The sequence below is a fragment of the Carya illinoinensis genome, chromosome 7 (genome assembly GCF_018687715.1).
Source record: "Carya illinoinensis cultivar Pawnee chromosome 7, C.illinoinensisPawnee_v1, whole genome shotgun sequence".
NCBI classification, from domain to species: domain Eukaryota; kingdom Viridiplantae; phylum Streptophyta; class Magnoliopsida; order Fagales; family Juglandaceae; genus Carya; species Carya illinoinensis.
In genome coordinates, this window is record NC_056758.1 from 2850443 (window position 1) to 2866609 (window position 16167).

The following is a 16167-nucleotide window of genomic DNA, read 5'->3' on the forward strand; positions in this document are numbered from 1 at the left end:
CAAACCGGTGGCATTGGTCCGGTTCCGAGGTTGGTTCAGTCAGGTATCGGTTTTAATTTTTTTAAAACCGATCAAAATCGGTCCAGTTCCAATTTTTCTTTTTCTAAAACCGGACCAGACCAATTTATATATATATTTTAAATTTTTATATTATATATAATATTTATATATAATATATAACTATATATAAAATAATTTTGTACTATATGATAAATTACTAATTAATATAATATTAAATTTTAAAATCGTATATCATTTTGCTTATTATATTAATAGTTATACTAATATTATATAGTGCATATTAATAGTTATACTTACACTATATTACTATATATTATAATATAATATATCATTATAGCCTATAATATAATTATAATATATATTATAATATACTACAATATATTATTTCTATAGTATTATATACTATATTATATAAAACATATTATAATATATTATATTATAATATATATTATATATATTATATAATATATAACATAGTACATTAAAATCGATAAAACCGGACCGAACTGGTAAAACCAGAATATCGATTTATAAGGATAATCGGTGCGTAATCGATTTTAAAAAATATAAAATCAATATATACCGGTTCGATCTTAAATTTTATTTAAAATCAGATCAAATTAGACCGTTGCACCCCTAGATCAAAGACTCAATGATGGAAAAGCACCATTCATATTCTTATTGCCAGCGAAACCCACCACAAGGAATACGTTGACGTGCAAAGCATATTCGCAGCCACTAGAAGGATTACGCTGAAATTGGACAAAAGTCCAAAATTCCCCCACTATCATTATTTCACCACCCTCCTTCTCTTTTTCATAGTGGCCTCGAGTCTCTCATCTTTTTCTTTTTTTGCTTGTATTATACAAAACAATACAAAGAATTCATCATAACTATTCAATGGGTTAGGCTATTTATAAGATTAATGTGTACTGCATTACTTATTGTAAGATCATCATTATCATTATATAAAGAGTTAAAATATCAATATTTTTGTTTAATTTAGACAGATAATTAAATTGTGTTTAGTTGTTAAACTAAAATCAACTCATTTCATATATGTGACTCACTATTTTTGTAAACTTTACATAAAAAAATTAAATTTATCTCAATCTATTTTATGTATTTTAACTTAAAAAGTTAAACTTATCTAAATTAAAAAAAAAAAAATCCAACTCAATAAAATATATAAAATATTACTATTTATAATTTAACTTAACTTATCTTAACATCCAAACGTAACTTAAAATAAATCTTAAGCACAAGAGAATGACACATCGCTAAGACTCAAGAGAGAAATTGTTCAAAATCTAAGTTGATTGTTATTTATTTTTTAATCATATTGGTTTGAAAAATGGTATTTATAATATTAGAATGTATAAGTCCACACACATTTTATTTAAGCAAAAAAAAAAAATTAGAGTCTGCATAAAAAATTATTTTTTAATAATAAATTTCAGAATTAAAAAAAAATATTTATACCTTAAAACTGTATCTAAGGTTTTTCTATTAACTTAGGATATGTTCGACTTATTTGAGAAAAAAAAAAAATAATAATAAATAAATAAATAAAGAGACTCCTAGTCAAGCCGTAAGAGGATACCACTGGATTTTGAAACAAATACGGACCTAATACGGTAATTTCTGAACTCCTCTTTCAGGTTCCGCGTCGGCGTTACCCTCTTCTCTGTATAAAACCATTCACGCCCTCTGCACTTTCGAAACTCCCTCACGCTCTCACGCTTTTCCACTTGATTCTCTGCTTTTGCATTGTTCTCAAACCTCCATTCATCTTAAAGAATAAAAAATCTGCAGCCATGCTAGTTTACCAGGATCTTCTGACGGGTACAATTTTCTATCTCTCTATTTTGTTTTTAACAAATACTAGTTTCTGCAACTATCGTTTTTTTTTGTTTCGGACGGTTACCATATGGTTCTATTTGCAAAATTTAGTTTTTGGAATTAATTTTCATACTTTATTTATAATCTCTTCCGGCTCTATTCTTGATCTTTCTGAGTAGCTAATGGTAATAGCATTAATGTCTCTTTCTAAGAGTAAGGGTTAATTCAAGGGAAAGTACTAATGAATTTGACTGTTTTCATTTTTGTTTCTAATTTTAGGATTGGGGAACTCAACCCATCGGATCTGATAGAATCGTTTTTTTCTCAATTTGATTTTTTCCGTTGTCAAATTGTGGCGGTTAAAGCAGCTTTTTTTTTTCTCATCTATTTTCTGAAACACACGCAAACAATCTAAATTATACCTCATATGTTGTGGGTTGGGATTATATGGTTGTAATTTCTTCTGGCTGCTAAAATTCCTATGTTAACTTCCATATGATCGTGGCTTCTTATGATACCTTAGTGAGAAAACCCGTCTCTAGTTATATTTCTGAACCGCAACCGGACTTTTGGATTGACTTTTAGTGATGAATTTCAGGTGACGAGCTTCTCTCGGACTCATTCCCGTACAAGGAAATTGAGAATGGGATGCTGTGGGAAGTGGAAGGAAAGGTAAAACTTGTTGATTTGTATTTTTTTGGTTCTCCATAATTGTTTTTGTCATATCAATATTTGTGCTGCTGAAGGATGGAGAGCTTGAACTTCTGCTACTGTTATTTAGTCTTTTGTGGGGATGGTTCTAAAATACAGTTTTATGCAGTGGGTTGTGCAAGGAGCTGTTGATGTGGACATTGGAGCTAACCCTTCCGCAGAAGGTGGAGATGAAGATGAAGGTGTCGATGACCAACATGTCAAGGTTGTTGACATTGTGGATACCTTTAGGCTTCAGGTGAGAAAGCTCACTGCTTTTAGTATCTATTATCTTATTGATTTTCTGCTCTGGATCTAAAACATGTGGCCATATGTTTTTTTGCAGGAACAACCTTCTTTTGAAAAGAAGCAGTTTATCACATTCATGAAGAGGTACATCAAGAATCTAACAGCCAAATTGGAGACAGAGAAGCAAGAGTTGTTTAAGAAGCACATTGAGGGAGCGACCAAGTTCCTTCTTTCGAAGCTCAGTGATCTCCAGTTGTATGTGCTCTCTAATCTTTTCTGTTTTTGTTTCTGATGGGAAAACTGTATTAATTAGTTGGCTCATCTTTGTGGCAGTTTTGTGGGGGAAAGCATGCATGATGATGGCAGTTTGGTTTTTGCATACTACAAGGAAGGTGCTACTGATCCGACCTTTATCTACTTTGCTTATGGATTGAAGGAAGTCAAGTGTTAAACATTGGTCAATCAAAACAAGCTTTGAGATGGTGATATTTTCTGTAGGTTTCAAGTTGTGTTTATTTTTATTTCCTTCTATTGGTACGATTGGAGGATAAAGTTATACTTTGTCGGAAGAGTTTCAGTTTTTGGGTGTTGTTATATTAATATGTTCTTTTTATGGTGGTGACATTGGGACAATTTATATACAAACCTTGGTGGAAGAATAAAAAATAAAGCGCGAGTTCTGCAAATTGCTAAATGGTGCTTTTCCATCCACTGATTTATTTCTTATCTTGAATCGTTAGTTGGGTTTCTGGGTGTCGTGGCTGAGCAATGAGCCCCTCCCTCCCATCTCTTTTCCTTGTAAGTGGCCTGCAAGTTTTACTGTGTGGAGGGGTAGGGCCACTTTGAATGCTCTGATATTATACATTTTGCTTTCTATTGTGTGTTGAATATCATTGTAGATTGGACCACTAGACTACTGTTTTTTTCTCAAATGTCTTTGAGAAAGCTCATCTTTCACCTTCGCATTTTGCTCATATTCTGACTGAAGCAATCTGGGTGAAATTAGTAGAAATGAATGTAAGCTTTCAGAATTTGAATATGTATGTTGCCATTTGTTAATGTTGCTGATGATTTTGCTCAAGCAGGCGCAATCGAGCATAAGGAAAGCTTATTCAGCTTGATCCTCAGATGGATTTTTTGAGATTGTAGAATGATAGTAAAACTTTACACCCAAAATAAGCAGTGATCGTGGTTGTGAAATGGTTAAGAACTTAAGATCCTCTAGATTCTTAAAGTACTCCACGAGGTGTATTTCATTTAATCCTAACAGTTGCTTTCAAATTTAATGATGTAAACTTTGAAACATAATCATTTTGAAGCAATGAGGACTTAACCAAAAAAATAAAAAATAAAATTCCGTCTCTCAAGAGTACCTAAGCAATGATTTAACCAAGAGCACTGCTTATGTAGGGGGTTAGCTTTTCCTATCATTTTACAGTTTCACAAATGCCTTTGGGGGATTAAGCTGGATAGATTTGCCTTTTTCCTAGACTGTGCATGCATGAGCATAATCATCAACAATATTAATAGAGGGTAAACCATAAACAAGTTCCAAGGGGTTTGAAAATTGGGGTTTGACCCTTTAATCATGCTACAAAACAACAAAAGTGGAACGCTCAATATTGGGTCAGATGGAGATGTCCCGGCCTCCAAGGTGTTTTAAAAGTAGTATTTTTTTTTTTCCCCATAACCATAAATTCATGCATTCACATCAAATAGAGTTCTTACAAATAGAGTGTTTATAGCCAAATAGCTTGACTTACAAATGAAGGACAAGAATCCCATCACATCACAATGTCATCAACTCACGTGCCTTTCTAGCTAACTGATGAACAGTCAAATTTCCCATCCAATTAGTATGCATAATTCTTGCTTCTTGAAAACCTTTCAATAGACGTCGAATATCTTGTAGAATAAAGTCAAAATCTGTTAGGAGCTCAACATGATCATTCAAAGCCTTAACAAGTATCAAACAATCAGTTTCTAACAAAACTTTTGGAACACCTCATTGAGCACACATCTGTAAACCTCTTAAAAAAGTAGTACCCTCAATAAATTCAGCAGCATAGATTTCCTTCTCTGCTTTGCTACAAGCTACAACAACATCACCATTATGATCTCTCAAAATCGCCCCTACCTTAGTGAAATTATGTTCACAAAATGTAGCCCCATCAACATTCAATTTCAAGTATCCTGGAGGAGGAAGATTCCAACTCACCACTTTATTTGTCTACTTATTAGGCCTATCAAAAACCTGCATATATTTATACTTAAGTTGTATAAAAAGAGCATTATTTACTACATCATTAGTTTGCAAAGAAACATGCTCATAAATAAATGTATTCCTTCTATACCAAAACCCTCATGCAATTACTATAAATCTGGACAACAACTCATCATAACCTCTATCTCTAGCCAAATTAGCCAAATCCCAAAAAGAAAGATCAGAGCATACATTTCCCAATTGAGAACAAAATTCTACCCAAACATTTCTCACACTTGAATAGTAGAACAAAGCATGAGCATCATCTTCACTATCCTGGTCGCATAACACACATTTGGCATCCTCCAACACTTGCTTTCTCATCAAATTTAGAAAAGTTGGAAGCTTTTCATGACAAGCCTTCCCTGCAAAGATCTTTGTTTTTTTTTTTTTTTGGAATTTTCAGCAACCACAAACACTTCCAAAAACCTAAATTAGTTCTTTCCCTTGAATGCTGCCCTATTGTTTGAAATTGACTCTGTTGTAGCACTTTATAAGCTTCTTATGAACCCAAAACAAAGAATCTTCTGAACTGATAGAAACTTGCATTTTTAGAATCTGTTGAACCACATTTGGATTAAATAGAGCTCTCAAAATCTGAACATTCCACCAACCCGTATGCTCATCTATTAATGATTGGACTCTTAAATCTTCCTCAACCTCAGAATGAACTAGAGGCAAAGTAAAATTTGGAATCCAAGTGTCTTTAAACACTCTAACAGATTTACTATTTCCCACATGCCACCTATAACCTCTTTTCAAACAATTAACTGATTCCCAAATTCCCCTCCAAACATAAGATGGCTTAAGACAAACTTTTGCTTCAAACAAGCTTGTATTAGGCAAATACTTAACTTTATAAATTTGATATAATAGAGAGCCCTTATTTCTTAGAAGTCTCCATCCTTATTTAGCTAAGAGAACTAAATTAAAAAGATGTAAATCTTTAAAACCCACCCCTCTCTAAATTTTGAAAAGCAAAGTTTCTCCCAACTAACCCAATGTATTTTATTTTCTAGAGATTGATTTCCCTACCAAAACTTAGCCATTATCATTTCTAACTCATAACACAAAGACTTTGGGAACAAAAAATAACTCATAGCATATGTTGGAATAAACATTACTACTGCCTTAATAAGAACTTCCCTACTCCCTTGTGATAACAAATTTCCTTCCCACATTTGTAATTTCTGCCACACTCTTTTTTTAATACCTGAGAAAACTTATTTTTTTGACCTCCCAACCATATGTGGAAGACCCAAATATTTTTCATACTGTTGTGTATAATTACCCCCCAAAGCTGCATAATCTCAGTTTTCAGCATATCATTCACATTCTTACTGAACACCATAGAAGTTTTTTCTTTGTTAATACATTGCCCCGAGGCTCTTTCATATTTGTTCAATAAAGAATGAATATTCTCATTGGTAATCACATCGGCTTTACAAAAAATAATGTTATCATCCGTAAACAACAAGTGATTGACTCTAGGGGCACCTTTACATAGCCTTACACCTTCCACTACATCCCTTCCAATAGTTATTTTTAACAAAGAAATAAGGCCTTCAATACACAAGAGAAACAAGTAAAGAGATACGGGATCTCCTTGCCTAATTCCTCTACTCGGAATTATAGGGCTTTTTGGACTCCCATTTACAAGCATGGAAAAATAAACTGTTATCACACACTATATTACCAGATTAATCAGATTTCTAGTAAATCCAAGTGACTCCATTATTTTTTCAAAAATACTCATTTCTTATCGTAAGCCTTGCTCATATCAAGGTTAAGAGACTTGAACCACTTATTTCCATACCTCTTATTTCTCAAAAAATGCAACAGCTCATATGCAATCAACATATTATCAGTAATTTGTCTAACAGGAACAAAAGCACATTGAGTATCTGAGATCACTTCTGGCAAAACTTTCTTAAGTCTATTTGCAATAACTATTGATAAAATCTTATAAAGCATATTATAAAGACTAATGAGTCTAAAATCTACTACCTTAGAAGGATAGGCTTTCTTAGGAATTAGGGTTATGAAAGTATGATTCAAATTTGTACGAAATTCTCCAGAATTCAAAGTTAAGAGAAAAGCATCAATAACAAATTTACCTATCACATGCCAATACTTCTGGAAGAAAATTGGAGACATTCCATCTGGTCCAAGAGCTTTAGAAGAGTGCATCTGTTTGAGTGCAACCTTCACTTCCTCAGCCACATAAGGTTTGACAAGTTCCACATTCATCCCATTAGTTACTTTCACCTCAATTCCTGACAAAACATCTTCCATATCCACTTGATCAGCAGCTGAGAATAACTTCTGAAAATAATCTGTAATCAAAGCATCCATTTGAGCCCCTGTTGTCCAATGTCCAGAATCATCTTGCAACTGAACAATACTATCCTTCCTTCTTCTAGTAGAAGCTTTTGAATGAAAATATCTCGAATTACTATCCCCCTTTTCTAAGCCACATCACATGAGACATCTGTTTCCATATTAATTCATCCATTTGAAGCCATTTTTGGACCTCTTCACGTGCTTTATTATCCTCCTCCAGAAAATAACTGCTTGGATAATTTTCTTGCAAACCCTTCAATCTCAACTTTGCAGTAGCTAATTCCTTCTGTACATGACAAAAAGAAGTCTAATTCCACCTTCCCAAATCCTCAGCACAGGTAGAGATACACCCCATAACATGACCGAAAGAATGAGGACCATCTACTTGCCTATAAGCTTTCTCAATAATAGATGAACATTCTTTCTCCTCCACCCACATGGCCTCAAACCCCGAATAGCTTCCTTCCCTTTTTTCTAATTAAAACCCCATCAGTATCTAACCACAAAGGGATATGGTCAGAATAAGCTGCCACCCATGCTGAACCCTCAGATTTGGATACATGTCACACCACAAAGAATTAGCAAGAAATCTATCCAATCACTCCCCAATTAAACCAACCTCCTCCCTTCGATTACTCCAAGTAAATCGAGCACCAACAAAACCCAAATCTCTAAGCTCACAAGATGCTAACATCCCTAAACACCCTCAGCTGTGAATCACTTCTAAAATTACCTCCACACTTCTCAAAATGATCTAGGATTTCATTGAAATCCCCAAAAACCAACCGAGGTTAAATAACCCCACAACCTAATGTCTTCAACAACTGCCACAGTTCCCCTTGCAAATTACAGTTCAAATGACCATACACCCCTGTTAACAGCCACTTCCCCCCATCACTATTAGTAACAATAGCATGAATATGATTTTTAGTAAAATTAACAATAGACAGTTGAATATCATCTGTCCATAACAAAGTAAGCCCACCACTACGCCCTATACGATCAACACCAAAACAATTACAGAAATCCAACTTAAACTTACAAAACTCCAAATGCTGAGACTTCAATTTTGTTTCTTGCAAAAAACAACATCAGGAGCCTCTTTCTGATCAAATCTCGAAGTGTACGAATACTCTATGGGTTCTCAAGCCCACAGAGATTCTAGCTTAACACCTTCATTGGGATCGGGGGGGTTGTTCAACAATCGCCGCTGATATTGAATCCTCTGAAACATAAACAAATTTGAACTTACAATGTTTCATGTCATCTTTCAATAGTAACTTCCCCTTTCATTTCTTGCCTTGGTGGGATGGAGAAACCCCTCGCCGAGATTGAACAGAGCGATCGTCTTCCCCCTTGATCGAGTCAACCTTGGTTTTTGTTGCCCTAATTCCCAATAATCGCCCCTTCTATTTCAGCTTAGTCTTAGGATGTATCGAGTCATGGCCAGCTAGAGTTGAAGTAAAGCTCGAAATATTACCAATTGTGCCAAATCCCAAGCCCAAGTCCAAATGTGAGGCCTTCAAGACAGGGACTTCTGTAAGCCCATTAGTCCCATTCCTCGCTTTAATTGAATCCATGCATTTAGCTTCAAACGACTGCTTAGAATCCACAATTTCAGCTATCCCTAAATCAACGGGAGATTCAATAGCAAGAGAGGGATTGATTCCCTCATTTATCTTCACCACGACCGTTCCCTGATCTTTCACCCCCACCTCCCCACATTGATTATCCATAACTGGCTCTATAACAACCAGAGAAGTATAACCATCAACTTTACTACTCGTCGGTGATTCAAATCCCACCACTTCGACCATCATCCGTGGTGCTGCACTTTTCGACAGCCCCGAGTTAGGAATTTCTCTCTTCCCTCCCCTACGTTAGTTGCAAATCCCACTCTCAACCATTGACCATATGAAAGTTTGGCATGATCAATCTTAGTAGCATCAACAACTTCACATTCCTTTAGCATATGTCTCAACACCCCACAGTAATAGTATAAATCTAGCAATCTCTCATAGGTGAAACAAACCTAACAGGATACGCCTTCCCCCACATTCAGACGCTTTTGTCTTAAAAAGGGCCTTGAAACATCAAGAATCACACGAACTCTCATATACTCCCCCCACTCCATCTCTCCCTTTTCTAAATCAATCTCCAGCACCTCCCCTAAAGCATCTCCAACCAGTTTACCAATGTACTCATTATGAGCCATCAAAGGTAAATCATGTATACGGACCCAAAAAGGGTTATACACCAGTTCAAGTTTACTAATTTGCAACAAATTATTGAACTCTTTCAAAAGCCCAAGGACCCTTGCGCAGCACCTTTGCCTTATCTTTTGCATTGTCAAATTCAACTAATGTAAACTTAGAATTCAGATCACGAAACTTCACCCCTTTCACGATCCTCCAAATTTTCTTCATCGTCTACTTGCAAGCCTCATGATTATAATGCTTCCTAATTAGAAGTTTCATAATTAGACAGTTCTCTCCTCGTTCTAACACATTGCCCAATCTACTAGTCTCCATTGAAACCGTTGCATTCTCCTTCTCTGTTAAGGACAAACTCGCATAGAGTTCATCCAAATCGTTAGCCATCACTTTAATCTCGTACTAGAGATGAGAGAAAAGCCTCCACTCTCTGCACACAGAGAGCAGAAATTGTTTTAGAAGTAGTATTACTGGAGCTACAAGATTCAAAGGATCTTATATATAGTTTTTGAGCGTGGGCTTAATTTCTTTTCAAATGAAGGTCGGGAGATTTCCAACATACGCAAGTTTTATATATTAATCACATGGCAAGTGTCAACAAATTAAAAAGCGGCCTTCAATCCAACTCTAACCCACTGAATCAGAATCATGTAGAGAGCCTTTAAAAAACAAAAAAAAAAAAAGAATCATGTAAAGAGAGAAATAGAAAGAAGAAACTCTTTTATAATTCATTTTAAACAACCAATGAAATAAATTTTAATATTACAAAACTACCCTTCATTTTATGTAGAGTTGTAAAATATTTGTAAGCTTATCATTTTGATATTTTCCATTTTTGTTACATAAAATTAAATTTCCTAATTACAGTGTGGCAAAGTACACTTAATTTGAGATGCAGAAAATAAATGTTGAACGGTTGAACCACCGTTGAAGGGTATCGTAGCAATTGTTAATTAGATAAGGGGTATGGTTGGGAGCCCATATTTGTAACAATTTCTAAATTAGCCCCATTTGATTATATAAAAACCAGATTACGTGTCTATAATTGAATTTCGACACAGATTAAATCCTTTTGAAGTTAGGGTTTGTAGTCCTACTGTCTTAGTAGGAATAAAATGCATTAAATTAACATCCTATATATATATATATACACTAGATTGGAGAAATGTTCAAAACACGCTTGCATAGTTAGGTGAGATAATGTTTTTAATAAAAATAATATAAATTTTTACAAAAAAATTAATTAATACACCAAATTGAATCACTTACACATCATGAATGGGTTTCATGCACGTACATGAATTACATATTAATTTCTATTTAATACTAAAACTAATTAGTTGTGACTTTAATTATTTGTATGAATTTATGGAGAAATCACAAAACCTTGAAACCCAATAAAACCAATAATATTTCATGTAGTTCTCGATAAAATTTGTCGCATATATAAGCTAGTTTAGATAACTTCAATAAATCAAATGACTTTAGATCTCAAAAATATTATCTATATTTTAACTTTTCCATTTGATTAAAAGTTGAATATACTATATATTATTTCTCTTACTTGCTAGACTATTTCAATTATTCAAGGCTAATTTATTTTTAAGAGATCACAATTGTACACCATATTATGGGCATAAAAAATATGATTAATTTTTTAATAAGTTTTTTTATTCAAATTAATTCTTTAATTAGTGGAAGTGTTTACTTAATTATGAGAGAAATTGCTGTCAGTTTCATGAGTATTATTGATCAGTAGTATAGAGAGAGTGAGTCAGCTTTCATACTTGTCTATTTTATTTTTTGTCTCTTTTCTGCATCATGCATTCAACACACAAGTTAATTAACTTTGAAAGAAAAAAATGCATATAGTATATCTACGACTTACTTACCTAGCAAATACCTTCATCTGAAAATTATAATTTTAAAAAAGTAGTAGTATATTTAATTAAAAAAATGTTAATTAAAAAAAAAGACTTATTTATCCATAAAGCATGCAGACCCGGTGTATAGAAAAACGTGTTTATGAGATCACTAAAAATTTTTAAATTACTTTTTATTATACATCGGCCATCAAACATTACAGGCTTTGATTGAAGAGATTTTTTCTCAACTTTAACCACGTGCATGTATCCATTTTTCTCTTCTCCCAATACAATAAATAACCTTGATCTATTGCAAATAAAATAAATAAGGCCAATAATAGATAGTAAATTAACAGGAAAACAAAAGTTAATGAAAAAATAACAAAATTTAATGAAAAAATAAAAAAAATTATTATATCAGTTAGATAACTATTAACAACTTATTATAAGAGAATATATATATATTTATATTTCCAGTACCACCTTCACGGATGCTGCGCGCTCATCATATTCCTAAGTTTCATCTTCAAGACCAGAGTACTGTTTCTTTTTCCGTTGGAGCAATGACTTCCACAGAAACAGTTTCCTCTCTTCTGCTCACTTTCAATGCTCTTCTCCTGTTTTTTCTTCCGCAGTGCATGACTGATGCACACCCTTTTATGGCTTGCAAGTTCGATGCCATATATGACGTCAGCGACTCCATGTCCGACACCGGCAATCTCAACTTCCATACGGCGAGACCTTCTATCTTCAAGAATGAAACGGGCCGGTGCTGATCATTGGGTTTGCTAATGATCGATTATATTGGTAACACTCAAACTTCTAGTTGTTGGTTAATTTTTTTTCTTTTTTGTTTTTAGTTCCCTTTACATTCTGAAGTATGGAAAGGTGTTGATCAATGTAATCAATACCGTATACTTCATTTCTTTATATAGAACATTTACATGTTTGAGACTATATACCAAAAAGGAAATTAACTGACAATGGATTCTGTACAAATCATATCCTAAACTAACTCCTTAAATCACGTGATTGTCCATCATCCATATCAGCTGCACACACTGCTGCACACATCATGGGATTTCTCTGTTTTTAGACTGATATGAGTTTTATTGCAGGATTGTCTTGGACAGCTGGAGATAGCCTTTCCTGATTGCTATTCTGGCTAACACATTCTACCTTCTTGGGACTTTTTGCTTCTATTTGTTTGATTTTACTCAATATCGATCATGTTAGTTAATTAGTTGTATGGAATGCGGTTCTCATGATATGACTTGATTTATAATCTCGAAATGATATATCTATATCTATTAATAGTTTATTTTCTTATATATAAAAAAACTATATTAATAGTAGATTTTAGACTCTAAATTAAATTATACTAAAATTTATTGCATTATGTAATTACACAGCTTTGGCGGCTGGGGTTCCCTTTCTTCATCCCAATTTGAATAAGGATGCGTTCAGCTTCCTACCTCGCCTAGGAGAGAACTTTGCTGTGCATGGCTGTTTCTACTGCCTTCTCTACACATGTTCTTGCAAATTAAGAAGCATATCCTATCCCCAGGCCCAGGGACTAATAGCTCTCTTGACTCTTGATGTACAATTGGATTGCATGTCTGCCCATTTCAATGCTGTTTGTCTCAACGACCAAGGTGAGTCCCGTTTTAGTAAGGCTTGTAATGATCTATTTAATGAATAATATTTATTATATATCTACACTTTTTCACCCTTTTTTTCTCATTAATGTTTGATAGATTGTGTCAATTAAGAAGCATAACAAAGCCTTATTCATGGTGGAAGAAATTGGAGGTAATGATTATAACTATGCATTCTTCCAAGGCAAACCCGTTGAGGAGGTCAAAGCCATGGTTCCAGAAGTTGTCCAAGCGATAAAGGATCCCGTTAAGGTAAGTTTAATTTCCTCCCTACTTTTGCTAGGAAAATTGACTGTTGCAGTTACTAGTTCATATATAATTCTATTGTATTGGAAGCAGAGAGTCATTGGTTATGGTGCTGTTCGAGTTATTGTCCCAGTACTATAAGAACTTTTTGCATTATTTAAATTCATAACTATTTTATATTTTTCGCATCCAATTTAAGTAATGCAAAAAGTTATTTTTCTTGTCATCTCAGAAAACTTCCCAATAGGCTGTTTCCCAATCTATCTTACAACATTCCAAACCAACAATGCCGCTGCTTATGATGAAATCTCACTGCTTGAAGTGGTTGAATAGTTTCTGAACATATCACAATGATCAACTGAAACAAGCCATTGAAGATTTAAGGAAAGAAAATCCTAATGTGACTATGAGTTTAACATGGGAAAAATGTGTGGAGCTCCAAACAAATAATATAATAAATTATGTCTACATTCATTTAATTATGTAAGTGAGAACTGGGATATCGATCGTAGCAATTATTTGTTACATGACTTGGATCATATATATTATAAGATCGAGTTCTGTTATATACAGTTATTTTTACATATTTTTTATGTAGTCTATTAATGTGATTGGTCAAAACAGTTATTTTATATTAAAAAAATATGATGTAGTCAATTATATTAGTAGAATATATAAAAAATATGTAAAAATAACTACATATATAATTTTTAATATTTATAATTAGTGACAAAGATGCAAGGAAAAAAAATTCTGAAATGATGCGGCCTTTAGGCGCTCAAGTGCCTTTAGTACTCCACACTTATGCAGACCAGATCTATGGTCAAAAAGCGTGTCTATTTTTTATTTTAATCAGGTCTCCATTAATCATACGTTTAGTAGCAAATAGCATAATATTTATTTTTTGAAATAAATATATTAATAATCTAATGTCACATCATAAGATGATAAAAATATAAATAATGAATAAATTTTTTCATATAAAATCAGTATTCTTACAAATAGTTCGATCTTCTACTCATGATCATTCTTATACCACACATTTGTTAAGAAAATTAAATAAAAAAAATAAAAAATAAAAATAAATATGTAGTACTGTAGGGATGATGAATAAAATTTTTCTGAGTAATATTCTTAAAAAAACTCAAACTCTAAATTTTGTAAACATAAAATAAAAAATGAAAATAACCTCTGGCTAGTGGCCAATATTTGGTTATCAATAGCATTCACATTCGTATGAGGATAGGAGCTCCAGCTTAATTGCTGAAATTTTGGTAAAAACATTTAGCTTTTGACAAAAAAATCATCTCTATCCCCAGACAATTTTTGGGAAAATTCATGGGATTTGAACAGTAACTCCTTAAATATGGAGAGCTCATCTCTAAATTATTTTTTGTTAATATTTTGTTTAACTAAGAAACCAAAACTCTTATTCTAATTATTTTCAATTTCTCTTATGCTCATATTTGTTATAGTTGATATTTGATACAAATGTCACAATTGAGATAATCTAATTGTTTTTTTTTTTTTTTTCAATTTGACTATTTGTGAAAATATATATATTTTTAAATATTATTGTTAAGAAAGCACTGATTTTGAAAATATTATTGTTTAGAGAGATAAGCAGTTTAAAAAGATTCATTACAGATAAAAAAAATTAAAAATACGGATACAACAAATAATCATGTTTTCAACACATAATTAAATAATTAAGAAAATGTGAAAAAAATAAGTTAAAAATTTTTTTTCCGCTCTTTTTCCAAAAGACAAAAAATTGAGTAGTTAAAGATGTAGAAATGAGTAGTAAAAATAATAAAGAAATAATAGAGAAGAACAATAATGTTAGGGCCACCGTGAAATATTATGACCCCTGCATAATTGCATTCTACCAACAATGCAAATTACACTTTTCTTTTCGTTTTTCTTTTCATTTTTCAAGCATTTTTAATCTCTTTTAAACATTTAAAAAAATTCACAAACTCAATAAAAAAATACTTATTTAATTATTAAGTAAAAAAAAAATATAGTATTGGTCACTTCTGGGGTCACCTTTCTCGATGGTTCAAACATTTTTTAATAGAGAAAGAATAGAAAGTGAGATATATGAAATTTTGAAAAGATAAATACTTAAAATAGGAAAATATGATTTTGGAGTAAAATTTAAGAAAAAATTTAATCATCCCAGTGTGGATGCTCTGTTATAGTAATTTAAAAGTGTTTAATTAGCAAAGTCTTGATTTGAATAAGTCATGGAGGTACTAGTGGTCCAACAGAAGGGTGAAGGCCGGTATGGGGAAATGGGACTCAGAAAATGGGCCGGTTGCAACTACGGAAGAGTTGACGTCACGAGAGAACACTGAGAAGGGTGATGCTTGCGGGCAATGAAAGTTGAGTCTGTTGGTGCAAAGGGTCAAAGTGCAGAAGGGTGATTGCGCGTCCAAACATGGGGCGAAATAAAAGGCGTTCTACTTGGCTCACCTATGCTGAGATCCAACAAAAATCACAGCATCGAACAATTTTTGTTATCTTGCAATGCACAAAATTGTCGTGAAAATGACAATAAATCGCCGCAACACATATTTTAATGAGACTGTCAGATTCGGGTTTACATGCCGCAGCGATTTCAATATCGACACAAAAATTGCTATTTTGCGTCATTTGTTCTCCATTGATTTTATAATAGCTGGAAAAGGGTTGTTTTGTTGTAGGACTCTTCTATGTAACCTAACCCTTCTACAATTCTACTCAATTACCAGTAACGAACGATCGAAGCCCTG

At 33.1% G+C, this 16167-nt stretch overlaps 1 protein-coding gene and 1 pseudogene across 1 annotated transcript; both read left to right on the plus strand.

Annotated features, from left to right (window-relative positions):
- Nucleotides 1-1707: 1707 nt before the first annotated feature.
- Nucleotides 1708-3488, plus strand: LOC122314941 (translationally-controlled tumor protein homolog). Its single transcript, XM_043130598.1, has 5 exons — nucleotides 1708-1866; nucleotides 2462-2535; nucleotides 2684-2812; nucleotides 2900-3057; nucleotides 3136-3488. The coding sequence occupies exons 1-5, from the start codon at nucleotides 1839-1841 to the stop codon at nucleotides 3251-3253; spliced, it is 507 nt and encodes a 168-aa protein (XP_042986532.1). The 5' UTR covers nucleotides 1708-1838; the 3' UTR covers nucleotides 3254-3488.
- An 8561-nt stretch (nucleotides 3489-12049) lies between these two features.
- LOC122315471 lies at nucleotides 12050-15775 on the plus strand (annotated as a pseudogene).
- The last annotated feature ends 392 nt before the right edge of the window (nucleotides 15776-16167 follow it).